The sequence below is a fragment of the Corvus kubaryi genome, unplaced genomic scaffold (assembly GCF_017639235.1).
Source record: "Corvus kubaryi isolate FWS band 111438036 unplaced genomic scaffold, C.kubaryi_AGA036_p1.0 127, whole genome shotgun sequence".
Classification (NCBI taxonomy): Eukaryota; Metazoa; Chordata; class Aves; order Passeriformes; family Corvidae; genus Corvus; species Corvus kubaryi.
The window spans coordinates 351,279-377,609 of NW_024580662.1; the positions used below are offsets into that span (position 1 = coordinate 351,279).

Consider the following 26,331-nt stretch of genomic DNA (forward strand, 5'->3'; position numbering starts at 1 on the left):
CCCCCCCAACCCCTCGGGAGGGGATCAGCTCCCTGCCAGTCCCACTCTGGCCCCCAGCAAGCCACTGGCATCAGCCACTGCATTAATTCATCAGGCAGAGCTGCTGGCTCTGCTTCAGGCAGGGATCCCAAAGCAGCTCCTTAGTGAATACCCTCCTGACACCCCACGTGATCCCTGTGGAACAATCACGGCTCATCCCCAGGCCTGGGAAGGCTCCAGCTTGCAAATTCCTGGGGGATGAGATGCCCACCACGTGCTGGAAAGTGCTGCCCTGCCCAGCCCCGCCGTGTGCCAGCCCTCACCTCCACCTTGATGGCGCAGCGGCCGATGGCTCTCACCGCCTTCCTGACAAAATCCACATCCACCTCCGTGGCGTATTCCTTCAGTTCTGCCAGCACCTGAGGGATGGCACAGTGCAGTGAGAGCCTGGCAGCAAGGAAAAGCCACCAGGAGAGCAGGGCAGTGACCCAGCACGAGCAGGATGGGGGGGACGGCTGCTCCCGGCCGCATCCCGCAGCGCTGGGGCTGCGATTTGGATACCCCTGGATGCCCCAGGCCCAGCTGCTGACCTGAGCTATGTTGGCCTGGGAGGCCAGGCGGATCATGATGTCCAGTTTCTCCAGTTTGACATAGATGGGGTCGTTGTATTTGACAAAGAACACCTTCATCTCGTGCTTCAGGATCTCGGGCCTGGGGGCAGCGAGAGGCAGCGTTGGGGGGGGGGCGTGCACTCACTTCCACCACAATCCCAAGGTTTTGGGGGCCTACTCAATGCCAAGGAATCTGAATCATGATGATTATCCCCCAGGATTCTGTCCCTTGGCTCCCCTTTGCTGGCACGTAGGGGACAGAGCACAACCTTGTCACAAACACGGGCCAGACGTGAGGCAACAGGAGATGTTTGTCCTGCCAAGGCTGGAAGGGACATTTTAGTGGGAGCAGGGACACAAATCCAGACCCCAGGGCTAGGCTGGACCTTTCTCACCAGCTCACCCTCCCTCTAAGCTGGGAAAGAGCTAGGCCAGGTCCAGCTCCAAGCTGCCTTCCCCATTCCCACTCCCAGGGACACTAATTGCTTTCCACTTCTCCCAGAAATTGCTGCTATTTTTAAGAGACGACCACGGCGCTGACTGGGAGGAGGACAAATCATCTGAGTGGGCTGGGGCTCTCCAGCTGCCACTCCTGCTCCAGGCACACGTGTGGGGCCTCGGCCACCTCCTGCCCACCAGGATTTTAGATCAGCAAAGGGACAAAAGGACTCTGAGCACTTGTTCAAAGAGGACAACTGTGGAGAAAGCAGCTGGCAGCACAAAAATCCCTCCCTAGACATGGGAGTGACTACTCCAAAGTCTCACAGCTTTTGGCTTTGCCATCCTTTGCTGCCCCAAATAAAGAATAAATTAAATTAAAGGAAACATTAAACTGGAGATCCCAGCTTAGCTCCCTGCTCATTCCCCCACCTGACTGACTCAAGACCAGCTTGGATGTGACTTGGAGCAAAGCTGATCTAGTGGAAGGTGTCCCATGGCAGGGGGTGGGATGAGATGAGCTTTAAGATCCCTCCCAACCAAACCATTCCATGATTCCATGACTCTCCTTGGATTTTAAATAACAGAGAAGAAAACACCCCACAGGATGGGTTGTGACAGAGGGACTGAAGCACCTGTGGCAAAGAGGGGACACCTGGACACCCACCTTTTCTGCACAATGAGGTTGATGTTGCGGAGGGCCACGTACTGCAGCTCGGGCTCTGCGGACAGCAGAGTGACCAGTGGCGGGGCCAGCTTCTTCAGGAGAGTGCCATAATAATCCAGGTCCTTGGACAGCATCTCCATGAACTTCATCAGCACCTTGACGGCCGACAGCACCACGGCAGAGTTGGCATGGGACAGCCGCGGTGTCACCCGCTCACAGATGCTGCCGGGGCGAGCAGGAGGGAAAGGAAATGATCCCAGCCCTTCCTCCTGCTGAAAAACTCCCGCCAGCATGGAGGAAGGACTCATAGGAAAGCTGAGCAGCACTTGGGACCTTCCCAAAGAGGCTGAACTGGCTCTTGAATGCCCCAGTGAAGGTTATTCCCCAGAACCCTCTGGCGGTGACCCCGTTTGGGGCCTGTTGTCCCCTGCAGCCACATTTTAAGCAGCTCAAGGAGCACAATCCCAGTGCCAGGACTCGCTACGGGACCAGGCAGGCTCCAGATGGCTGTGCCCAAGGCACAGCTCCAGCAGATGCCTGCTGTCCCACCTCCTGCAGCAGGGTCAGGAAGATGAAGATGCTCCTCAGAGGAGAAGGGGCAGTGCCAGGGCCTGCCTGTCCCCTCCCCTTTCCAGCCCAGTGTCCCCTCACCTCTGTGCTTCCCGGTCATCCTTGGGCATGTAGTTTGCCAGGCAGTCCAGGATGAAGATCTGGCCCCACTCGGTGCACTCATTGAGGGCCGTGAGCAGCTTGTTGATGGACTGGGGGTTGAGGTCCAGCAGGTTGCTGCTGGGGTGAGACTCCGCAATTTCCGACAGCGCCGCCACCGCGTTGGCCACCACCTGCCAGGGGGACAGGACACGGATTGGTGACGCCAAATGTGGTGTGAGGGGATGAGCTGCCTCCTCACTGCCAAACTCTCACATTCCACCCACATCTGGCCTCCAGCTTCTCCTTCCCCCCAGCAGATCCGAGGGAGGTGGATGAGCCATCCCCACCGGCACGCTCCCGCCACCCACGCCGCATCTCCAGCAGCTCCCACATGTTCCATGGGAGGCAGCCTTGGCTCTGTGCCCAGCTCCCCTTCCCCAGCTCCAAGGCAGCTCCAAGGAGCCCCAGAGCTTTCCACACAGCTCCTGGGCTCAATGCTACACCCAGGGTAAGACTTGGAAAGCAGGGAAGGCTGTGGGAAGATAAAACCTGGGGAAAGGTGGTTTTAAAGTTCCTCATGCCTGGGGAAAGGGAGGGAAGCCAAAGCCCAGCTGCCAGGAGAACCAGAGGCAAAAGCCACTGGCTGTGTAGGATCAGAACCAAGCACCAGCTTCCCCCTGCTCCCAGCCAGCTGGAGCAGCCTCCTTCCCACTGGGAACAGAGGAATAACACACTGCCAAGGGATGGGAGAAACCCACCGTCCAGGAGACAGGGTTATAGGACAGGGAACACGGCCTGCGGTCCTGACAAGCAAGAATTCCCCAAAAGTGGTTTGTTAACACCAAAAAAGAGAGGCTGGGAGTGAGTCTGGGAGGAAGGGAGTAGGATGCGAACACGATGGGAGAGCGGTCACTGCCACTCGGATGAAGGGAAGGCGGAGAAGGCAAAAAACGATCACCATGGGGTTGGAGTCTGAGATGAGATCCTTGAGGGTGTCCAGGAAGCCCTGGTCCTCCACCAGCTGGGCGTTGATGTCGTGCAGCTTGGCCACGCAGACGGCGGCCGTCTTGCGCACGTAGGGGTCCTCGTCCTTGAGGCACTTCCGCAGGGGCTCGCACAGATATTCCGTGATCTTGTCCACCCGGATGCAGCCCATGGTCCGCACGGCCAGAGCCCGGATCAGCGGGTTGGGGTCCTCACAGTCCTGCAGGGAGGAGAGGGGAGGTTGGGTAGCCTGGGCTCCTCGAATCACAGGTTACCTCTGGTGGGTTCAGGTCCTCCAGGAGGATTTGGGTTCAGATCCTGAGGTTTTTATGCTCTGCTCTTGAGAACGAGTCACCCAAGAGAAGTTTCCCTCTTGTCCTGCACCCACTGAATTCCAACGCCACCAATCCTCACTCCCAGAACTCCTCATTCCCCCCAGGAATCCCACATCACTTATAGCAGGTAGCTGAACCCAGCCTGATGTCAGAAACAGACACATTGGGATTATGATGTGGGGTTTATCCTCCCTACAAAGCCCAAACTCCTTGTAAAGCCCAGCAGGCCTCTTCACTGAGTGATTTGGCAATATCCTGGCTCCTAACGCACTCTTCAATCCCCAACTCCAACGGGAAGATCATGAGGGATCTCTCAGCACATAAATTCACATGACGGCTCTCGATCACGGGAGCTGCCCACACCCCTGACAGAGCGAGTGGCACAGCACAGCTGCCAAAAACTGCATTTCTGCATTACTGGACAAACTCAATCCGTTTCCTAGAGCTTGGAGAGCCCCTCCTCCAGCAGGGAGAGGCTTTGGAAAGCTGCCCACTCTCCCTGAGTTGCAGCTTGGCGCGGTGACCTGGCACATGGTGTCCCCTGTCCCCTCACCTTCACGAAGGTGTTCACTGCCATGATGGCCATGTCGGGCTGGCTCTTGGCGTAGTTCATCAGGTAGAGGTAGACCAGCTTCTTCAGCTCCAGGTTGTCCGTCTGCATGCAGTTCACCACGTCCGGGAAGAGAGCGCTGGAACGCAGAGCAGCTCTGTGAGGGCAGGACACGGCCACGCCGCCTGTGGGATCCCCCTTCCCATGGAAAACCCACTCCTAAAGGCAGGGGAAGCCAGCTCTCTCCTGGGAGCCAGGCTGGGAGAGCTGGGGGTGCTCACCTGGAGAGGAGAAGGCTCCAGGGAGAGCTCAGAGCCCCTTCCAGGGCCTAAAGGGGCTCCAGGAGAGCTGCAGAGGGACTTGGGACAAGGCATGGAGGGACAGGACACAGGGAATGGCTTCCCAGTGCCAGAGGGCAGAGCTGGATGGGATATTGGGAAGGAATTGTTCCCTGGGAGGGTGGGGAGGGGCTGGGGTGGAATTCCCAGAGCACATGTGGCTGCCCCTGGATCCCTGGAAGTGCCCAAGGCCAGGCTGGACATTGGGGCTTGGAGCAGCCTGGGATAGTGGAAGGTGTCCCTGCCAATGGCAGGGGGGTGGATTAGATGGGCTTTAAGGACCCTTTCCCACCCAAACCATTCCATGATTCCACGAGCTGAGCCCACCCTGCAGCAGAAATGGCTGAATTGCCCATACCATGTGGATTTTTTTGTATGAATCTGTATCAAAACCAGCCTGATGGACCAAAACTGAGCTTTCCCAACATGGCTGTGCTGCATCCCCACTCCAGGGCACATCCACTGCCCTGGGAAAAAGTGCTGGACAATTCTCTCAGGCACAGGGTGGGGTTGTTGGGGTCTCCTGCGCAGGGCCAGGAGCTAGACTGGATGACTCTTGTAGATCCCTTCCAACTCAGGATATTCCATTATTTCATGCACCATCATGGGTGCATAAAGAAGAAGAGCCCCACTCCCCTGGGGGAGTCCTGAGCACTGGGATGCTCCACTGGGGTGGAGGGGAATGGAGTGGATCAGCTCCCTGCACGGAGCTGGGGCTTCCCCTCCCCAAACATCCCAGAGCTGGGGGACACCAGAGATGCTGCTTCATCCAAACACAGACCAATTAGACAATTCAACCACCCCAGGGGAGGCAATCAAGGGCTAACACAGGGGTTATCCCACCCTGACAGATGTCCCGTGGCTCCTGGGAGCTTCTCCACCTCCGCAAACCCAGCCAGCCCTGACAGGATCAAACCCAGGGTCCCCCTAAATCCAGGGAGCTGGGCTTTGCAGAGCTGCCACCCACCTGGGCTGGTCTCACCCCGGGCTAAACCGGGCTTTGCTGGCACCTCCTGGGGAGCAGTGAACTCAGCAAACTGCTTCCCTGCAGCCTAAAACAGGCACACACCAAAACAATGCGCTGACACAGCCACAGCATCGTGGAAAGGTTTGGGAATCGTGGAACCTTAAAGCTCATCCAGTTCCACCCCTGCCATGGGCAGGGACACCTTCCACTGTCCCAGGCTGCTCCAAGCCCCAATGTCCAGCCTGGCCTTGGACACTGCCAGGGATCCAGGGGCAGCCACAGCTGCTCTGGGAATTCCAGCCCAGCCCCTCCCCACCCTCCCAGGGAACAATTCCTTCCCAAAATCCCATCTAAATCTCTTTTCGTTTAAAGCCATTCCCCCTTGGCCTGTCACTATTTGTCCACGTAAAAACCTGTTCTCCCTTTTTTTTTTAAGCCCCCTTCAAGTACTGGCAGCTCCTGCCACATCCATGGGATCTCCACAGTGGTCCCAACACGGACACTCCCTGCTGCTGCTGCTGCTCTGGGAGCCAGGGATGCCCCAGTTCTCCCAACCCTGAATGTGCTTTCCCTCCACTTCCTCTCAAATGCACCGTGAAATCCAAATTGCTGATGCTGCCTGTGCTGGGACGGGTCCGTGCAGGAAAAGGCAGAAGGAAGGGGCCACGTGCAGCTCAGCCAGAGGGAAAAAGGGAAGCAGGAACAGCAGCAGCCTGACCTTTTGGACTGGAGAGGCTGTAAAAGGCTTATCAGCATCCAAGCCCCAACGGCTCCGAGGGGGTCCTGCTTGTTTTTAGTAACACATGAAGGAAGTGGGAATAATCCCAACAAACTGAGCTGGCAGCGAGACCAATCCTCTCTTAGCCAGATTACAACCAAAGCCAGGAGAGCCCCCACCTGCCAGGTGGCCACGTGGACACAAACTGCACTCCAGGAGGTAGAGCTGCGGCCAGGAGCACACCTGGGTGAATCCCGAGGGGAAAAGCAGCATGGAAACTCCCTTGGAAGCAACAGGGGGGAAAAAGGGAACCCAAAAGCCCAAAAGGGTTTGGCTTGGGCACCAGGGAGAACAACGGAAAGGGGAGGTTTAGGATGGATTTTAGGAAAAGGTTCTTCCCCCAGAGGCTGCTGGGCACTGCCCAGGGAATGGGCACGGCCCCGAGGCTGCCAGAGCTCCAGGAGCGTTTGGACAGCGCTGCCAGGGATGCCCAGGCTGGGGTTGTTGGGGTGTCTGGGCAGGGCAGGAGCTGGGCTGGATGATCCCTGTAGGTCCTTTCCCACTTGGGATATTCCATGAGCCAGCCCCAGCACACACCTGACGTCCTTGCCGACAGTCATGGATGCGATCACCTTCTTCACAGCCTCCTTCTTCTTCTCCTTCTTGTCACTGTTGAGCTCAGCTTTCAGCTCAAATATCTCCCCTGGAAAACCGGGAAAAGTGGGAGCTCAGGGGTTGGTGGAAGGGGCATCCCAGCCTTCAGCTGGGTGAGCACCCACTGCACGCCAGGGATCCTCTGCCACCCGCTAAAAGAGGGATTTAACTTCCCCAGCACCTCACTGAGGGCTGGGGCTGTCCTGGGGGCTCAGCTCTCATCCATGGGAATGGAGACAACCCTCCTGGTGAATCCCTGTGGCTCCTCCAGCCCCACAGGGATGGGAGATGCTGCAGAAGCCAGAAGCACCCCACGGGCACTGGATGGGATTATGCAGAGGGTATTTTTGGCTGTGGGGTGCTTATCCCAGCCCCAGGAGGCCCTACCCTTCCCAGGGATGATGGCAGATGCATTTTGGGCACTGCTCCTCAAGCTCATCCAAGGGAGGATGGCTCCCAAATCTCTCCCTGCCTGTGGCAGCAATCCCCCAGCCCAGGGCACCATCTCCTGCCCTCCTGAGGCCATGCTGAGCTCCTTATTCCCTCCTGGGCCGGCAGATTGAAGAGGGAGATGCCACACGGCTTCTCTCCGCATTAATTCCTTGCTCTGGAGAGTGCTTAAGGCCCTGAGTGCTGCCCAGGGGAGCTCCTGAGCCGCTAAAGCCGATCACCAGCTGCCACCAGCCCTGGCCAGGCTCAGGGGACAAAGTGTCCTGACCCCACAGCAGGCTGGCAGTGAGGAGCAGGGTGTGGTGTCAGCCACAGCATCCCACAGGGGCTCAGGGCATTCCCACGGGAGCTTCCCAACCCTCCCTGCCTGGTTTAGAAAGGTGTAAGAACCAACTGGTGATTTGGGGATGAATTGTGATATTCCTGCTCCTTCCCTTACCTTTCTTGGTGGTGGTGAAGTACTTGGAGTCCGTCATGGTGGTCTCCAGCCAGCGGCACGGCCCTGGGAGGAGAGGCAGAGCACAGAGGTTCAGGGTTGATAATTCCCTTCCTGGGATCGTTATGGAGAGCTCCGGGAAGGAAAAACCAGGGGAGGGAAAGAGTTTGGGATCTCATAGGAAGAGTCCCAATCCCTAAGGGAGGGTGAGCACCTCGCAGCTCTGCCATGGTGGGGAATCAGCTGGTTCTCCAAAGAGGATGTGGAGGAGGAAGGGAATCACTGAAGATTCCAGGGCTGCAGCCCTGGCTTTGCTCATCCCACCCTGCACAGAGCCGGGCAGCAGGGGCTCACTGATCCCCCCTGGATTCGCCTCTCCTCATCTAAAAAAACGCTTTCTTAGGGAAAACTCACTCCCAGCCCTCCCTCACACCTACACAGGGAACAGCTCTGGGCTGGGGAGAGGAACCGAGCCAAACCCGAGGTTCAGCTCAACGGGACAGCGCAGCCCAGGGGCACGAATCTGCCAGATCAAAGGGAGCCTCTTCCAGAAACCATCCCTGCTCCAGCAGGGTTGCTTTAAATTCCAAGGGTGCAAGGTTTCCGCCCAGCACTCGAGGCTCCGTTATATAATTCAGGCAGTTTAGGGCAGATTTAGGGCTTGGCAGGCTGAGGAAGGCGATGTGCAGCCCTTCGGAAAGGTCAGCGGGGATTTGGCTTTTAGGGCTGCTTTTCCCAGCTTTCCTTCAACAGGAAAGGAACCAGAGGCTTGTCCTTGAAAGCCTGCAGTGGCCTTGCTGTTTTGGAGGGGCAGGAGCACGGGAAGCAAAGCCAAGTGGGAAAAAAAAAAAAAAGATTAAAAAAAAAAGAGCTCGCGGATGGGTTTAAAATGCAAATGAGCATCTTGAAAGCCAAACGCAGCAGGAGCACAGAGAAACTGTGTCCTCTGTTCCCTGTCCAACTGAAGAGGGATCCCCAGCAGGGATAAAAAGAAAATCTGGATGAAATCTGGGGGTTGAGCACGCTGGGCAGAGCACATGGCTTGGCAGGGAGTAAAAGGGAAGGAGTTCGTGTGGGTTTGGGGCTGCTCTGGGGGCTGGCAGCGTGATCCCGGTGCTGTTCCAGAGGGGGAAGGCTGTCAGCACGCTCCCACAGCCCTGCCCCTGGCGAGACAGGACACTCCTCCCTGCCTCGGTTACCTGTGACTGATTCAGAGCCTTTTTTATCCCACTAAGTCGATGGCTCTCCAGGGAACAGCGGGAGCTCCGGGCTGCGCCGCAGCTCTCTGCACCTCACTGCAGATCCTGTCCTGCCAGACAGGGAGGAAGGAAGGAAGTAAGGAAGGAAAGAGGGTTCGCTGCAGTCCCTCCGATTCCAGGACCTGGCTCACACTCAGCCCTGCTCTGCAGAAGTGCCTGGAAAGCAAACTTGAAGCCGAGCAGGGAATTTCTGCAGGCAGCTCAGAGCCATGAATCACACCGGCCACTTCCCTGCAGCTTCCCGCTTTCCCAGAGCCCAGGGAAAGCACAGCCTGTGGTTTTTCCATCCACAACCCCACCAAAGTGGAGTTCAGCCACCCAAAACCTCACTGATTTCAGAGGCTCAGACAACCACCCATCCTCCCCGCTCCTTGAAGCCCTGCAGCAGCTCCGAGAAGGAAAGCGGCTCCTCCGGCTCGGGAACGAAGGCGCACCCCTCGCTCCTCACACTGGCAGGAAGCACCCCGGGGCCTGGAGCAGGGTGATGAGGCGATGCACACAGCTGCCAAACCCCAGCACCCTGCACCCTGTGGGTCCCCCAGGGTGACGAGGCAGGGCTGGCTGCCAGCGCCGCAGGTGAATTCCCACAGCTCAGCCCTTGGGCGTGGGCCAGCGCTGCTGCCTGGCTCTGGTTTGAAGGATGCAACCGTGTGGTGCAGAGCTGGGAGCTGAGAGAAGCTGTTTGCTCCCTCAGCTCCAGCAATTCCCACCCAGCTCCTTTCCAGGTTGATCTCCCAGGGAGAGGCTGCGTGGAGCAGCTCCTCACTCACAAAAAGCAGGATGCAAGCAACGAAACAAAGGAGATCAACCACCCCTGACCTTGTGGTGGCTCAGGTTTTACCCCATCCTCACGCCAAACTTGTTTTAAATGGGATTCAAGGAGTTAAGTGTCTGTAAGGATCTGGAAGCTGCTGGAGGGAAGCACCCAGAGCTCCCCCACACCCAGTTTGGGCTCCTCAGGTCTGGTTTTCGGACAGGTTTTGGTAGTGGCACAAACCCACAGCCTCCCCTGGCAACTGCTGGCAAAAAGGGGCTCCCCAAAGCCTCTTATCCCTGATTTTATTCACTCCACAGGACTAAATTCCACAACTCCACACAAGCCACAGCAGTGCTGCTCTCCTGAGCCTCTCAAGCCTCCGGCTCAGGGACATGGCAGAGCTCAGCCATCCCATTTTTCCCACTGCCACGCCAGCAGATCCCAAATTCAGCTATCCTGGGGAGGTAAGAGGCTCCTAAACCAAAAATACAACAACAAACACATCCACTGTGCTTCCCACCGAGGTGGGTGCTGCCCATGGGTTCCTGGGAATGACACCAATGCCAAATGAGCCATTGCTGGTGCTGCTCATTTCCTCTTATGGAGAGCGGAGGAAAACTCCTTTCTTCTGCTACTTTTATCACCCCGTTTTAGGACAATTCCTCCATCCTTGAAGGCTGAGATGCTGCTGACCAGAGACTTTCACAGAACCATGGAATGGTTTGGGTGGGAAGGGACCTTAAAGCTCATCCCATCCCACCCCCTGCCATGGCAGGGACACCTTCCACTATCCCAGGCTGCTCCAAGCCCCAATTTCCAACCTGGCCTGGGACACTGCCAGGGATCCAGGGGCAGCCACAGTTTCTCTGGGAATTCCATCCCAGCCCCTCCCCACCCTCCCAGGGAACAATTCCTGCCCAATATCCCACCTATCCGTGCCCTCTGGCAGTGGGAAGCCATTCCCTGTGTCCTGTCCCTCCATGCCTTGTCCCCAGTCCCTCTCCAGCTCTCCTGGAGCCCCTTTAGGCCCTGGAAGGGGCTCTGAGCTCTCCCTGGAGCCTTCTCCTCTCCAGGTGAGCACCCCCAGCTCTCCCAGCCTGGCTCCAGAGCAGAGGGGCTCCAGCCCTTGGAGCAGCTCTGTGGCCTCCTCTGGATTCACTTCCAGCTTCCACCAACACAGACCCACTGCCAGGGCTGGGATGCAGCCTTTAACCATGCCCAAAACATCCCAAATTCCCGGTTATCCCAGCCCACCACAGCTCCCAGGTCTTCCCAGACCCTGTGACAGCCCAGACCAGGAGTTCACCAGCTGCCAGAGCTCTGATCTCCCCACCCTGACCCAGGTCTCCAGAAGGAAGGAAGGGAGCAAAGGCAGGAGGTTCATCCCTGCACTCATATTCCAGCTGGAATTCAGGGGGGACAGGCTGGCACCTAAAGGCAAGGAGAGAAGAAAGGAGCAGGAACTCAAAGGGGAAGTTCCTAGGAAAGGGCTCACCTGGAAAACAGAGGGGCAGCTGGAGGTTAGTGGGGAAAGGAAACTCCCACGAGCAAACACCGCAGCTGGAAATGAAGCACTTGAGGGCCAAGGTGGCACAATTAAGGGAATTAAGGAAGACTCTAAAAAATTAATGGGTAACTGGAGCCATGGGGAATCACATAACTGTCCCCTGCTGGCGTGAGGCAGGTCCAGGGCAGTGCAGAGGCCAGGCAGGGCTGAGGTGGTGATGGCTCCCCACAGCTCCGAGCACATCCCTGCCCTACGGATAAACCCCAGGAGCTGGCCCAGACACCAGAGAGGGGAGAGAAACAGCCCAGAGTGGAAGAACAGAACCAGAGGCTGAGGATATAAAACCCAAAAAGAGCCTTGTGCTGATCCCTCGCTACTCACAGCGGCGTTTCCTGGCAATCCCATCCTACAGCCATGGGCACAGCGCCCATCCCCGTGCTCATCCCACCTCTGCCAGGCTGCCACAAACCCCCAGGGGCTCACACCAGCCCCACACACATTCCCAGTAAGATATTTTTCCTATAACTGCCATAACAGGAGCCAGTGTTTGCTCCAACTCGGCCCTGCAGCAGCGCAGGGCTGCGATTCTGCTGCATCCCAACCAGGACCAACCCATCCACATCCTCCCAAACCTGTTACTGACCAACCCCAGAGCCTTCCAAAAGGCTCCATCTCCATCAAACAAGGGGCCTCTTGGATAACTCGGGGGTAGGAGCCCTGCCAAACTCACTGTGCCATCAGCAAAGTGCCCAAAATCGTGGCAGATCCAAAGCAGTGGCACCAGCAAATGAGCTGCAACCGATCCATCAACCAGTCATTGGGAATAAACTCAGGGAAAAAGGAAAAAGGACAATCCTGAAGTGTCCCCTGCAGTACACACTGCCAGCATCCCATCCCAAAGCACTGTGCTCTGAGAGCTGGGGGGATTTTTAATCACCTTGAACAGGGATGGCACCCACAGGGGCTCCCCTCAAACTCCAGCTGAGTGTCCTCAGGGACACCAAGGACCTTGTTCTGGACACAGCATCAGGTTCCCATGGCAGAGGGGATGTTCTCCTCCTGGGAAAGCCAGGTTCTGCAGGGCTGGACAACTCCTGCCATGGAATTCCCAGCCTGGCTTGATCCAAGCAAGGCCCAACACCTCTGGAAAGCCCCTCAGGGTCCCAAAGCCTGTTCAGCCTGGTAGTCTGACCCCACAAATGGGTGTGGGAGCCACAAAGCAGACTGATCCAACTGCTCATCCGAGGCTTATCCCATTTTCTGTCACCTCAGGAGAGAGCAAACACAAAACCCCAGCTGAGCGCCTGACAGGAGTTAAAACTCTGGGGAACTCCACACAGAACACCTGCAAGAACACCATCACCACCACCTCCAACACGGCTCCTTCAGGCTGGAGCTGTCTCCCAGCTCCTTTTTATCCAGTTTGGGGCTTTTCTCCCTAAAATCCCCACGGAGGAGGCAGCGAGCACAGGATATCAGCCCAGCTGCCTCCCTGTCTCCTCCATGCCCAGCTCCCAGCTTACTCCATGCAGAGCCAAGACTTTACCCCACGGATGTGCCATGCCCTGAGGTGGGTAAAGGGGTCACCACGTGCCCCCAGCCCTCACAGAGGGTCCTGCCCCCAGCGCGGTGCCCATCGGGGCTCTGGCTGTGACCGGGACACGGTGCCCGGGGTGCCGGGGAGGGCAGCAGACTCCGGGGCGATCCCTCCGGGACAGAGCCGGGAGGGCAGCGCCGGGACAGGCGGGACACGGCTCTGGCCCGGGGGAGGCTGCGGGATGGGGGGACCCCCGTGTGCCCCAGCCGGGGGTGGGAGAGGGACACAGCCCGGGCCGAGGAGGGGAGGATGGGGGCACAGCCCGGGGACACAGCCCGGGACACGGGAGGGGACACAGCCCGGGGACACGGGGTCAGAACAGGGACACAGCCCGGGGCAGGAGGACACAGCCCGGCCCCGGGGCCAGGCGGAGGTCGGGCCAAGGGTCAGGACGGGGACACAGCCGGTCCCGGAGGGGCAGAGGGGAGACACAGCTCGGGTCGGGGGGCGGGAGGGGCCCGGGCCCAGAAGGACGCGGCGCGGCCCGAACCCCGGCGAGGGGCCCGTCCCGGCTGCGCACGGGCGGAGCTCGGGGAAGGCGCCCGGAGCAGGAGCAGCCGCGGGTCCCGGCGCGGCCCTGCGGGTCCCGGCTCAGCCCCCGGCCCGGCCCGGTCCGTACCTGCCGCCGCCGCCGCCGCCACCGGAACTGAGGAGCGGGGAGCGCTTCCGGGGCGGGGCGGGGCCAACGCGGGGGCGGGGCCGGGGCGGGGCCAGGACGGGAGGGGCGGGGCTGGGAACGGGAACGGGAGCGGGGCGGGAGAGGGACGGGAGAGGGACGGGACAGGATTGGGGACAGGGGATAGGAATAGGGGACGGGGAGAGGGAACAGGACAGGACTGGGGACAGGGATGGAGACAGGAATGGGGAGAGGGATGGGGACATGGAATGGGGACAGGGGCTGGGGATAGGTGACGGGATAGGACTGGGGATGGGGATAGGAATGGGGACAAGAGTTGGAACAGGGAATGGGACAGGGACAGGAATGGGAGAAGAGATGGGAAGAAGGATAGGGACAAAGCATGGGGACAGGGATGGGGACAGGGCATGGGGACATGGGATAAAGGTGCAGGATAGGGAGAGAGGTTATGGGGCAGAGAGGTGTAGGGACAGGGGACACCACAGGGAGTGGGACAGCACACAGGGATAGGACAGGGCATAGGGAGAGAGACAGGGCAGGGGATGGGGACAGGAGACACTGCAGGGATTGGGATGGAAGGAGGGGGACAGAGCTTGGGGACAGGGGTCACACCCTGCATAGGCTGTGTCCCCTTTCTGAGCCGGGTGTCCCCACTCCTGGGGGGCTACAGGGTGGGAAGGACCGCTTGGGGCATCGCCTGTCCCCCCCCATGGGTAACCCCCATGGCCCCGGGCTGGTGGCGAGTGGCCAGGAGCGGGTCACTCGTGGTGGCCGGCGGGAGCAGGGCGGGCACGGAGCTGCTCAGGGTGGCCAGTGCCTGCTGGCCCCATGTCCCCAACACTTGCCGAGGACGTGTCACCAGCGGCCTGGCTGAGGCTGGGGGGGCTCAGCCTCCCTCCCCCTCCTGGTGCATCCTGGCTGCTCCCGGACCTGCTTCCATGACTTTTGAGGGATGAGGGATGTGGTGGCACCCTGCTCCCACACGGGACAGCTGTGGGGGACAGCGGGGACGCCATGGCTGCGCCTGGGATCACTGCAGCTGCCTGCTGATTGGCTGGGATCTATGGGCCTGCCTGCTGATTGGCTGGGATCTATGGGCCTGTGTGTCGATTGGCTGGGATCTGTGGGCCTGGCTGCTGATTGGCTGAGCTGTCAGCACCTGCCCACAGGTTGAGCTCTGTGTGTGCTGATTGGCTGGGCAGCAGCTGTGCTGATTGGCCACTGGCCCGTAGGGGCTGACTGGCCGGGCAGTCTGTGAGTGCTGATTGGTTGGATGGTACCCGAGTGCTGATTGGCCGGGCCGCCCGTGCATGTCCGGGTCCCAAGGGCAGATCTTGGGGGGGGTCACACCCCCCATCCCCGTCCCCGTCCCCATCCCCGTCCCTGTCCCCATCCCCATCCCTGTCCCCATCCCCGTCCCTGTCCCTTTCCCCGTCCCCATCCCCGTCCCTGTCCCTTTCCCCATCCCCATCCTTGTCCCTGTCCCCATCCCTGTCCCTGTCCCCATCCCCATCCCCATCCCCATCCCCATCCCTGTCCCCATCCCCATCCCTGTCCCTGTCCCTGTCCCCGTCCCCATCCCCATCCCTGTCCCCATCCCCGTCCCTGTCCCCATCCCCGTCCCTGTCGCTTTCCCCATCCCCATCCTTGTCCCTGTCCCCATCCCCATCCCTATCCCCATCCCTGTCCCTGTCCCCGTCCCCATCCCCATCCCCATCCCCGTCCCTGTCCCCATCCCCGTCCCTATCCCCATCCCTGTCCTCGTCCCCGTCCCTTTCCCCATCCCCGTCCCTGTTCCCGTCCCCGTCCCCATCCCCATCCCCATCCCCTTCCCAGCCACGATGGCAGACCTGGCCCTCTCACCCCCTCCCTGCCTGCAGCCCCCCAGCATCCCGCAGGGGTGTCCCCTGTCCCCCCCTGGACCCTCCTGGCACCCCCCCTTTCCCAGCCAGCAGAAACTCACCTCCCCCAGCCCCAATCAGTGCCTGACCCCCGGGGGGACACGAAGCGGGGGGGTTTGGTCACTGATCCCCACCCCAGGGTCCCTGCCCTGCCATCCCACCCTTGGAGGGGGTGTCTGTGCCACCCGGGAGTCCCCCCTTTCTCCTTCACACCGAGGTGGGGACCTGCTCTGCCCTGGGTGGTCCCAACTCCCTTCCCAGGGTCCCACTCTCTATTCCTGGGGACGCCACTCTGTTCCCAGGTATCCCTCTCTCTGCCCGGGGTGTCCACGGTCCCACTGGGGCCCTGTCCTCGGGGGTCCCCCCTCTCTTTCTGAAGGTGCCACCCTCTATCCCTCTTATCCCACTCTCCACGCTCCCTTCAGGGGCTCCCCTCTTCCCACGGGGTCCTCACTCTGTCCTGGGGTGCCCCTGCTCCCTTCCGGGGGCTCCCATTCTCTACTCCCAGTGGTCCTGCTCCCCCCCCCGGGGGATGTGTTCTCCCTTGAGGCACACCCTCCTCCCTTGCCGGGGGTCCCACTCTATTCCCGGGGGTTCCACTCCCTTCCCGGGGGTCCCGTTTCCTGCTCCCGAGCTCCCGCTGCGCCCCGGGGTCCCCATTCTCCTGCCAGAGGGGTTCCGCTCCTTTCTCCTGTGACTCCCGCTCCCCACCGGGGCGTGGCAGCGGGGTCCCCCCGCACCCGCGGGGCTGCGGCGGCGGCGCGGGGCGGTGCCGGTGGCGGTGCCGGTGCCCACCCCCGCTGCCGGTGGCGGGGCGGAGCGGCCGCCCCGAGCCCTATAAAGCGGGCGGCCGCGCCGGTGCCGCAGCGAGGGCGGGGGTCACCATGAGCCTCATGCTGGAGACGCTGCTGGGCCCCCCGGGGGGGCTCCGCAAGGAGCCGAGCCGCGCTCCCCCGCGCTCCGCCGCCTCCAGCGGCTTCTACTCGTGGCCGGCCCCGGTGGTGGGACGGGCGCGGGGCGCGGGGGGCGGCGGCGGCAGCGCGGCCGCGTCCTCCACCGAGAGCCTGGACTCGCTGAACGGCGAACCACGGGCGCGCAACGAGAAAGAGCTGCTGCAGGTGCTGAACGACCGCTTCGCCGGCTACATCGAGCGGGTGCGGGCGCTGGAGCAGCGGAACCGGGCGCTGGCGGCCGAGGCGGCGGCGCTGCGGCAGCAGCAGGCGGGGCGCTCGGCCATGGGCGAGCTGTACGCGCGGGAGCTGCGGGACATGCGGGGCACCGTGCTGCGCCTGGGCGCCGAGAAGGGGCAGCTGCGGCTGGAGCGGGCGCGCCTGGCCGAGGACGTGGCGGCGCTGCGGGGAAGGCTGGAGGACGAGGCCCGGCAGCGCTCGGAGCTGGAGGCGGCGGCCCGCGGGCTGGCGCAGCGCTCGGCGCAGGAGGAGCGGGCGCGGGCGCCGCTGGAGGAGCGAGCCCGGGCGCTGCGGGAGGAGGCGGAGCTGCTGCGGAGGCAGCACCGCGCCGAGGTGGGAGCGCTGCTGCGCGGGGCGCGCCTCGAGCTGCCCGCCGAGCCCCCCGCATCCCTGCGCCCCGGCGTCACCGCCGCGCTCCGCGACCTGCGCGCACAGCTGGAGGGCACGGCGACCCGCAGCACCCTGCAGGCCGAGGAGTGGTTCCGCGGTGAGTGTGAGGGTGCGGCCGCGGAACGCGCCGGCAGCATCCCCGTCCCTCCCCGGGGACACCCTGGGCTGCCGCGCTCCGGGGCGGGGTTGGAACAAGGGGGGCGAGGGAGTCCCGAGGGATGCGGGGACACCCCGCTCTCTGTTTTGTGTTAGGGTGCCCCCAGCCCCGGAGGTGCAGGGACCCCTCCCATCTGTGCTGTGCTCCTGGAGGGTGTTGGGATACCCACGCCCCAGGAGGGTGCAGGGACCCCCATATATTGTGCTCGTGGAGGGCGTTAGAGTCCCCCCGCCCCAGGAGGGTACAGGGACCCCCCCGTACATTCAGCGCCCTGGGAGGGCTTCAGGGTGACCCCATCCCTGCCACCAGACCTCCAGTGCCTGCGGGTGCGCTGCCCGACACCCCCTCTGCCCCGCAGTGCGTTTCGAGGAGAGTGTCAGGATCACTGGCCCGGCACCCCGCAGGGTTTTAGGGTGCTGGACCGCCCCGATGCCGCAGGGTGTTGTGCTGGTCCCTCTCAGCCGGGGCGAGTGTTTGCAGTGCTGGGCGCCGGGGTGCGGCGGGGCCGCGCCCTCCCGGCGTGGCGGGGGGCCCCGCGGGGGCGGGCTCTTGGGGGGGGGGGGGACACTACGGGCGCGGGGTGGGGTCGGCACCCCCAGACTCAGCCCCCGGGCGCGCAGGGCGGGTCCAGCACCGCGGACAGCGGCGATTCAGCACCGCGGGCAGCGGCCGCGCCGACCCCGGGAGCCGCAGGATCGGTGTTCCCCATTCCTGTCCCCTCCTTCTGTGCCCCTCCTCGTCCCCTGGGGTATCCGCAGGGCGCTGCGGCAAAACCCCCCCGCCTCAGGCCGGGCTTGGCGTGTCTGGGATGCGGCGGGGGGGCAGCGTGGTGGGGCAGCGGCTGTGGCACAGCTGAAGGAGAGGCGGGGGCTGCGGCGAGGATCTGCACCGGGTGAAGTCCAGGATGGCAGAAACACCCCCCGAGCTCTTCCTGCCTGTCCTCCTTCACTCCCCGGCACAGAGGGAGCGAGGGGTGGGGAAGGCAGAGTGCTCAGGGAGCCTGGGAGGGCTTTGCAGAGGACAGGGATGTGTGGCATGGACAGATCGGAGTTTCCCCGAGGAGGGGAGGCTGCAGCCTCCTTCCCTCCCGCCCTGCAGCTTCCCCTTTCCCCGTTGCAGTGAGGCTGGACAAGCTCTCGGAGGTGGCCAAGGTGAACACGGACGCCATGCGCTTGGCCCAGGAGGAGATCTCCGAGTACCGCCGGCAGCTCCAGGCCAAGACCACCGAGCTGGAAGCCCTCAAAGGGACCCAGGAGTCGCTGGAGAGGCAGAGGCAGGACTCGGAGGAGCGCCATCATGCAGATGTCCTGTCCTACCAGGTACCGTGGCGCAGTGGGCAGCAGCCCAGGCTGGGGAGGGACCATCCAGCTGCTGGGGAGGAGGAGCGCTGGGGTTTTGGCTTCAGGGATGTGAGTGAGCTGTGGCAAATGCTCGGGGCTGTGTCAGAACCGGCCTTCCCCAGCCCGCAGGGATCAGGAACCCAGAGCCTGAGGGGTGTCCGGGCTGTTGTGTCCTTCAGCACCCCTGGAGCTGCCCCATGGCCCTGCCTGGTGCTGAGCTGCCTGTGAGGATGGTCACAAACACCATGGAAGTGTGTCCAGGGTTCAGGCCACATCCTGTCCCCCAGATCCAGGCAGTGAGGGCTGCGTTGGTGGCAGGGTGAGTTTAGTTGCCATTGGACTCACCTGAGTCCTGGAAGCATTCCCACAGCTTGTCCCTGCCTGAGGGAGTGCTGGGGGTGGCCCAGGGGCTCAGCTGGAGTGCAGCTCCTTGCTGCGGGGGCGCAGGGCTCCTGCCAGGTCCTCCAAGGCAACTGGACACCCTGGGACAAGCCCTGGCTGTGTCCCCTTCCCTGTGTGTCTGCAGGAGGAGGTGGCTGCAGACTCCTCTGTGAGGACACGCTGGTGCTGGAGACCAGGGGACAGTTTAGGGGTTCTCTGTGTCCCCCTGCTCCTGGGGACTGTGTCATGTGTCCCCCTGCCATGATTGCTCTGTGTGCCCACAGGAAACCATCCAGCAGCTTGACAGCGAGCTGAGGAACACCAAGTGGGAGATGGCAGCTCAGCTCCGGGAGTACCAGGATCTGCTCAATGTCAAAATGGCCCTGGACATCGAAATTGCTGCCTACAGGTACGGGGGGGGCAGGGGGAGGAGTGGGGGGGTCTCAGCCAGGTCTGCTCAAGGTCCCTCGTTAACACCTGGGCTCTTTTTGGTGAGAAAATCATCCATCCACCAAAGCCATGGTGGACAATGTTCAACTGGGTGGCCCAGGGGTGTGTAGAGGGAAGGGCGAGGAAACCTGCTCATCCCAGGCCACAGGAGCAGGAGGGTCATCCAGGATGGGGCAGGGAAGGAGATGGAGCTGCAGGACATGGCTGGCAGCTCCTGGTCACAGGAGGAGATGAGAAACCATCACTGAGTGCCCTGCTCTGGTCTCTCCCTGGCAGAAAGCTCCTGGAAGGGGAGGAATATCGACTCGAGACTGGCATTGGGATGCTCTCCTACCCCGAGGTGCTCCCCAAGGCTCCCAGCATCCCCACCAGCATCAAGGTGAAGAGCGAGGAGAAGATCAAGGTGGTGGAAAAATCAGAGAAGGAGACGGTGATTGTGGAGGAGCAGACAGAGGAAATCCAGGTGACCGAGGAGGTCACAGAGGAGGAGGAGGCTGAGAAAGAGGCTGAAGAGGAAAAAGCTGAAGAGAAGGGGGAGGAGGAGGAAGAAGAAGAGGAGAAAGCTGAAGAAGAGGGTGAAGAAAAGGCCAAGTCTCCTGCAAAGGAGGAGGCCAAGTCCCCAGAAAAACCCGAGTCGCCCTCAAAGGAGGAGGCCAAGTCCCCAGAGAAACCCAAGTCCCCCTCAAAGGAGGAGGCCAAGTCCCCAGAAAAACCCGAGTCCCCCTCAAAGGAGGAGGCCAAGTCCCCAGCAGTCAAGTCGCCTGAAAAGCCCCCGAGCCCCTCAAAGGAGGGGGCCAAGACCCCAGTCGTGAAATCTCCAGAAAAACCTGCAACCCCCTCAAAGGAGGAGGCCAAGAGCCCGGCTGTGAAGTCCCCAGAGAAACCCCCAACCCCCTCAAAGGAGGAAGCCAAGGCTCCAGCTGTCAAATCCCCTGAAAAGCCAGCAACGCCCTCAAAAGAGGAGGCCAAGACCCCAACAGTGAAGTCCCCAGAGAAACCTGCACCTCCCTCAAAGGATGAGGCCAAGACCCCGACAGTGAAATCCCCAGAGAAACCCGCACCCCCCTCAAAAGAGGGGGCCAAGACCCCGACTGTCAAGTCCCCGGAGAAACCCGCAGCCCCCTCTAAAGAAGAGGCCAAGAGCCCAGCTGCAAAGTCCCCAGAGCCACCTGCAACTCCCGCAAAAGAGGAGGCCAAACCCCCATCTGTCAAATCCCCAGAGAAGCCCCCGACTCCCTCTAAGGAGGAGGCCAAGGCCCCGGCTGTGAAGCCCCCAGAGAAGCCCCCGACCCCCTCTAAGGAGGAGGCCAAGGCCCCAGCCGTGAAGTCCCCAGAGAAAGTCAAATCTCCCGTGAAGGACGAGGCCAAGTCTCCACAGAAGGAAGTGGCCCCGGCCAAGGAGCCAAGCCCTACTCCAAAGGAGCCAAAAGCCCCCGCCAAGGAGGAGCAGCCCAAGGAGGTGAAGGCTCCCTCCAAGCCCGAGGAGGGTAAGAAGGAGGAAGCTCCCAAGAAGGACGTCCCGGCCAAGGCAGAGGAGAAACCCAAAGAGAAGGCAGTCACTGTGCCGGAGCCTCCAGCTCCGCAGGCCAAAGAGGCCACCAAGCCAAGCCCCAAAGCTGCTGAAGAGGGAAAGGCCGAGGAGGCTCCAGCAAAACCTCAGCAGGAGGTCAGCAAAGCGGCCACCAAGGAGGCTGAGAAGCCAAAGGCTGAGGAGAAGGTGGAGGAGCCCAAGAAGAAAGTGGAAGAACCCAAGAAGAAGGTGGAGGAGGCCAAGAAGGCGGAGGAACCCAAGAAAGAAAAGGCGGAGGAGCCCAAGAAGGAGAAGGTAGAGGAGCCTGAGAAGGTGGAGGAACCCAAGAAGGAGAAAGCAGAGGAACCCAAGAAGGTGGAAGAACCCAAAGCTAAAGCAAAACCCAAAGATGAGCCCAAAGCCAGTAAGGACCCCCCCAAAGTGGAGGCTCCCTCCAGCAAGGAGGGCACAGCCCCAGAGCCGGCGCCGGGGAAGAAGTGACAGGAGAGTCCCGGGCGCCAAAGGCACCTCTGGGCATGGGAGCTGCTCCGCTCCCTCCGACGGCTGGGCCCGGGGTGGGACCCCAGGGACCCCCAGAGCCCCCAGGCCAGGCTTTCCCTTAGCAATAGGCCCGTGAGAGCCCCTCGGGTGGGCGATTGCTTCCCTCGCAGAACGTGATATTCGCTGAGCGCCACATTTAAACACTTGAATTATAACCCAGGAGAAGAGGGGGGACCCCTGGGGGAACCCCACCGCCCTTCTCCTCTAAGTGCATTTATTTAATGTATGTGCAATGGATGGATGAGTGCAATGCAGAGCTGTAGCTGCTTGGTGGGGGGCTGGGGGGTCCTGCCCTGCCCTGGGGGGTGACAGTCCCTCCAGGCAGAGGTGGGAGAGGCTGGGAGCTGCTGGAATGCTCACGGACACACCCGATGCACCAGGAACCTCAGCCCACTGATACTTGCTTTCTGTGCAATAACCAAATAAAAGTGCTTACGGAGACACCCCGGCTCTGCTGGCTCGTCCTGGGGGGAGGACGGGGAAGGAAGGTGGGAATGTGGGGCTGGGATCTGTCACTCAGGGCTGGGCTGGGTGACACGGGGCTTTCCAGAGGGGAAACACACCCCACAGCAGGCAGGAAGGACCCTGTGCCCTGAGGATGGAAACAGGGCCGGCCCTGCCGTGCTTTCCAAAGGATTTCAGTGTGGCTTTTCCCTTCCTTCTTTTTTTAAAGCGTGGCTCCTCAGGGACTGGGGGAGCCTGGTTTGACCCAAGGGCTGCGGCGCAGCCTGGCACTGCAGCACTGCACCGAGGGCAGCAGCTGGGGGGAGCAGGAGAGGGGCTGTCAGCCCTTCTGGGGGAGAAATCACTCCCAGGAGAGACAGGGAGAAGCTGGGATGAAGGAGGGACAGCGACCTTGGGAGGGGGGATGGAACCCCAGCTCTGCCAATCCGGGACCCCACACGGAGCAGTGCCGGGGAAGGGGCACATCCCAACTCCCTGATGCCAAGCAGGGCGAGCCAGGATGCTGGGATGTCCCAACCCTCATCCTGCCTCTCTCCCAGGACCCTGCTGTGCTCCCCTCCGAGGCCAGGGAGCAGAGAAGCCCCCCAGGATGCAGGGATGGTGCCGATGGGATGGCAGCCAGGCAGCAAGGACAGGCTGGGGCTGCAGTGCGGGCTCTGGAAAAGGGCTATTTTTAGCCATCTCAGTTTTTAGCCATCTCAGCTCCCCAGTCCCCGTGGTGGGGAGGGGAGGGAAGTGAGGAGGCAGGCAGCATCCCTGGAAAGGCCGTCAGAGCCCAGGGATGGGACACAGGGCTTGCTGCAGCCCCCACAGGTCGGCCATCCCAGCCCTCTGCACGGACAAGGCACCCACACATTTTTTCTTCAGTTCAGTTTAATCCCTTTGACTACAAAATCTTCAAACAAAACCCAGAATCTTGGAAAAGGAGCTGAAATGTCAGGATGGGAACACTCCCTCCACAGAGAGAACGAGCCCCAGAGTGATGCCCAGGGCTGCTCAGCGATGGCTGAAGAACCCCTGGGGGTAGTTGAACTTGAAGGGCTTCAGGCGCAGGGGACCCCTGGAAGAGAAGAGGGAGAGGCTGTGACCCACAGGGATCACAGAAAAAGCCCAGTCCCCGGGATACTGCCCAGCTGTGGGGGCAGATTCCCTCAGGACAGGCTTCCAGGCTGGCTCCAGGCATCAGCAATGCCACCAGAGTCCCCGCCAGCACCCTGAGCCCGCAGCCAGCTCCCACCTGACCAGGCGCAGACACATCTTCTCCTGGGGGAACTCCTTGGGCCCCTCCACACTGGGATCGTGGGGCTCTGTCTCCAGGTACACGTCCAGCACCATGCACAGGCGCTGCAGCTGGTTGGTGAGGAGCTGGTAGCCCGGTTTGGGCCCCCACAGCTCCTTGTAGTAGACATTGACCTCACTCTCCATGGCCTGGAAAACAGAGATGAGGTCGGCACAGGCTTGGATCTCTACTCTGCATTCCCAGGCGTGTCCAGCCACCAGCTCACCCCAACATTCCCTTGTTACAGACACAGAACTGCTGGGAACACCCCCAAAAAAGGCAGGGGTGCTGCAGGCCCCTGTGCCCCCATCCCACAGTACCCGAATGTTGTCGTCGTTGCTGCTGTTCCGCTCTCCCTTCCAGTTGAGGCACAGGCTGAAGACGGGAGGCAGCGTGGAATACCCGGGGTTCAGCACCACGGCTGCCTGGAGCTTGGCTGAGCAAGGAAAAGGCATCACCCACGGGTGGATTATCCATGGAGGCTCCCAGAAGCTGCCCTGGGATGGCGATTGGGAGTTCCCAAGGGAAGGAAAGGTGCCTACCTGTTCCCCTCTCTATCAGGGCCATGTAGTAGAGGTGAGTGTCTTCAGCCAAGCCAGCCTCTATCACATCCTTAGTATAGGGCAGCTCCTGAGAGGAGGAGAAGGACTGATGGCTCCAGTGCCATGTGGGAGCTGGAAAGGAGCTGGAAGGGAGCTGGAAGGGAGGGATTCAGCCTCGTGCTCGGCGCTTACGGCATAATCCTCGTAGGGAATGGCTGTCCACTTCACCAGGCGCGAGACGATCTTGGTCGGGAAGAGCTGCTGGCACTCGCTGGACATGGGCACAACGCCGTGCTCTGGAAGCAAGGACAGGGCCCCTGAGCAGGGCAGGGCTGGGGACACAGCTCTGTCACTGCCCTGCAGCGGGGACGCTCCCAAAGTGGGACCTGGGGATGCCCTTATCCCTCAGCAGCTCCATCAGGTACCCTGGGCTGTGATCCCAGGGGATCCTTAGACTGCGATCCCACTGGATCCCTGAGCTGCGATCCCACGGGATCCTTAAACTGCGATCCCACTGGATCCCTGGGCTGCTTGACAGGCACACAACACACATGGGTGTGCACTTCACCTCCCACCACGTCCCAAATCGCTTCCCAGCGCTGGGATGGCCATTCCCAAAAAGGTGCTGGGCACCAGAAGGGGCAGAGCCTTCCTCTGCCACCCAAAATAGGGCAGTTCCCTCATCCCTACAACTCCCAAGGGCAGAGGGAACAACTGGGAATGCTGAGGGTGGCACTGCCACCCATCAAAGGTGACGTCAGCCAGCTGATGTCTCCTCTCCTGTGATTGCTGCTGTTCCACTCTCCCTCCCAGTTCAGGTTGAACTGGCTGAAGATGGGCAGCAGCGTGGAGTAACTGGGATTCAGGACCACGGCCACCTGGAGCTTGGGGATGCTGCCACTGCACCCCTGTCCCCAGGGATGGCTGGGGGGCCTGGCAGGACCCTGTCACTGTGCCCTGTGCCTTCAGGGACGGGCAGGGAGCCCAGCACTCACCAAGGGATGCAAACTGCTTGTGCAGGGCCAGGCGGGACTGCAGGCGGCTCCGGAGCAGCTTCACCGTCAGCTCCATGTGGCTGGCACTCAGGGAGTTGTCAGCAGCCACCGTGTGCTGTGGGCAGGAGGGATGTCAGTCCCCAGCAGCCACCCCTCCAGAGGGACAGAAACCCACTGGGTCACTCAGTGTCACTGACAGGGCTTGCACTATGCCGTGTGTGACATCAACACATCAGCATGGCCCCACGCACAGACCCAGCCCAGCCCGTCCCAGTTTATGGTTTGGGAGCAGCTGGGGCCAGCAGGGGCACAGGACAGGACCCCAAACCTCAGCAGGGGAAAGGGGAGGGGTTTGTGCCATGCCTGAGGCTGATCCTTGGGGAAATGCAGGCCACCCAGCTTCTGCACCCACACGTAGGGGTGTCCCAGCTCTGTCACGTAGTCACTCAGGGTCAGGATGCTGTGGGGACAAGGAGGAAGGGTCACATCAAGCCAGGGAGGATTTGCTGTGCTGGGGCGAGGACCTCATGGCTGTGGCCTGGGTGACACTCACCCCACTTTATCGAACTGGAACTGGTTGGCCGGGTTGGGCGTTTTCCTCCCGTGGTCCCCTGGATAGAGGCAGTTGAGGAGGGAGTCTGGGGAGAGCAGGTCCCTGGCAGAAAGAGGGGAGAGGTGAATCAGCAGCAGCCTGGGTTCCACATCTCCCCACAAAGCCCTCGAGCCCAGAGAAGGGGATTAAGAGCTCCATGAGCTCAAGACCTGAATGACTTTCCCCTAGTTCCACTCCTAAAGGAGAGCTGTCTCCTCCCTGGCTGGGAGAAGATGGAAATCACAGGGCACCAGCTCCTGCTCCCTCCAGTGCCATGAAATTCCTCATGTCTGACTGTACTCACAAGCCCGACCAAGCACAACGGGCTGCAGGATTTGGGGCCTGGCTCAAGGCACAGCCTCCCTGGTTTGGGGTAACACAGCCAAGGGCAGCAGGAAGGAGGGAATGCCCTGCACAGGATCTCCAGCTGCTGTCACACAGGGTTTGGGGTGTCTGCAGCAAGAAGAGAACCCCAAAAGGATGAGGAGGCTGCATATGGGACAGGCTGGGAGGCAGCACCTGCTCCCAGGCAAGCCCAGCCCAGCCTCTCCCACCCCCTGTCCCAGGGAGAGCCAGCAGAGAGCTGGCAGCTGGTGGGAGCTCCCCGGGCAGGCTCCCAAAGCTGCCACTTCAGCTGCTCCTCACAGCAGTCAGGCTCCAGCAGGCTCTGGGGAGCACAGGGAGAGGCAGCTGCATCTCCAGAGCTCAGGACAAGGTGACCTCGGGAGCAGTCAGGTGAGGGAGCTGCCAGGCTCTGCCTGTGGCAGGGAGGCTGAATGTGTCAGCAGGAGAGGCTTTCCCCCAGCTCCTGACAGCCCTGGCACTGCTGAGAGGTTCCCAAACTCCCTGACTGTGCATTGTCATGGCAGAGGAGAGGAGGAGGAAGGTGCTTGGGCTGTGCAGGGCTCCTGGACCCACGAGAGCAGAGGGGTCACTGCCTGAGGGCTCTGCAGGGCTCCTGGATCCCATGGGATCGGTGCCCAGTGATCTCCAGGTTCTGCAGGGCTCCTGGATCCCAGGGGATCAGTGCCTGATGAGCTCCA

The 26,331-nt window shown here is 61.3% G+C and overlaps 4 protein-coding genes across 13 annotated transcripts in view; 2 read left to right on the forward strand and 2 right to left on the reverse strand.

Moving 5' to 3' along the window:
* Positions 1–13,590, reverse strand: part of AP1B1 (adaptor related protein complex 1 subunit beta 1) — a 23,009-nt gene extending 9,419 nt beyond the window's left edge. For 5 of the 6 annotated variants that reach the window (XM_042023166.1, XM_042023158.1, XM_042023150.1 and 2 more), the window contains exons 1-10: positions 13,518–13,590; positions 8,978–9,087; positions 7,782–7,844; positions 6,836–6,941; positions 4,219–4,354; positions 3,305–3,550; positions 2,347–2,537; positions 1,696–1,917; positions 570–690; positions 303–398 (exon numbers count right to left, since the gene is read on the reverse strand). In XM_042023166.1, coding sequence (XP_041879100.1) covers positions 303–398; positions 570–690; positions 1,696–1,917; positions 2,347–2,537; positions 3,305–3,550; positions 4,219–4,354; positions 6,836–6,941; positions 7,782–7,818 — 1,155 coding nt within the window. In that variant the 5' untranslated portion in view covers positions 7,819–7,844; positions 8,978–9,087; positions 13,518–13,590. The remainder of the gene's footprint in view (positions 1–302; positions 399–569; positions 691–1,695; positions 1,918–2,346; positions 2,538–3,304; positions 3,551–4,218; positions 4,355–6,835; positions 6,942–7,781; positions 7,845–8,977; positions 9,088–13,517) is intronic. The other variant, XM_042023136.1, reaches the window with a different exon arrangement.
* Positions 13,591–15,337: 1,747 nt separating this feature from the next.
* LOC121662268 (translation initiation factor IF-2-like) lies at positions 15,338–16,324 on the forward strand. The gene has a single exon (XM_042023238.1). The coding sequence runs from the start codon at positions 15,377–15,379 to the stop codon at positions 16,322–16,324; it is 948 nt and encodes a 315-aa protein (XP_041879172.1). The 5' UTR covers positions 15,338–15,376.
* NEFH (neurofilament heavy chain) lies at positions 16,321–21,858 on the forward strand. 4 transcript variants are annotated; one of them, XM_042023185.1, is made up of 5 exons: positions 16,321–17,113; positions 18,293–18,492; positions 19,179–19,303; positions 19,621–20,038; positions 20,081–21,858. In XM_042023185.1, the coding sequence occupies exons 1-5, from the start codon at positions 16,321–16,323 to the stop codon at positions 21,353–21,355; spliced, it is 2,811 nt and encodes a 936-aa protein (XP_041879119.1). In that variant the 3' UTR covers positions 21,356–21,858. The 4 variants fall into 4 exon arrangements, with proteins under 4 accessions (XP_041879119.1, XP_041879126.1, XP_041879133.1 ...); XM_042023192.1 differs by having other exon boundaries at positions 19,621–19,954; positions 19,997–21,858; XM_042023199.1 differs by having other exon boundaries at positions 19,621–19,954; positions 20,039–21,858.
* Positions 21,859–22,721: 863 nt separating this feature from the next.
* The window catches only part of THOC5 (THO complex 5), a 13,573-nt gene continuing 9,963 nt past the window's right edge, over positions 22,722–26,331 (reverse strand). The window contains exons 14-21 of one of the 2 annotated variants that reach the window (XM_042023214.1): positions 25,250–25,351; positions 25,060–25,156; positions 24,697–24,811; positions 23,894–23,997; positions 23,702–23,789; positions 23,480–23,595; positions 23,118–23,308; positions 22,722–22,940 (exon numbers count right to left, since the gene is read on the reverse strand). In XM_042023214.1, the coding sequence (XP_041879148.1) occupies positions 22,877–22,940; positions 23,118–23,308; positions 23,480–23,595; positions 23,702–23,789; positions 23,894–23,997; positions 24,697–24,811; positions 25,060–25,156; positions 25,250–25,351 (877 nt within the window). In that variant the 3' untranslated portion in view covers positions 22,722–22,876. The remainder of the gene's footprint in view (positions 22,941–23,117; positions 23,309–23,479; positions 23,596–23,701; positions 23,790–23,893; positions 23,998–24,696; positions 24,812–25,059; positions 25,157–25,249; positions 25,352–26,331) is intronic. The other variant, XM_042023224.1, reaches the window with a different exon arrangement.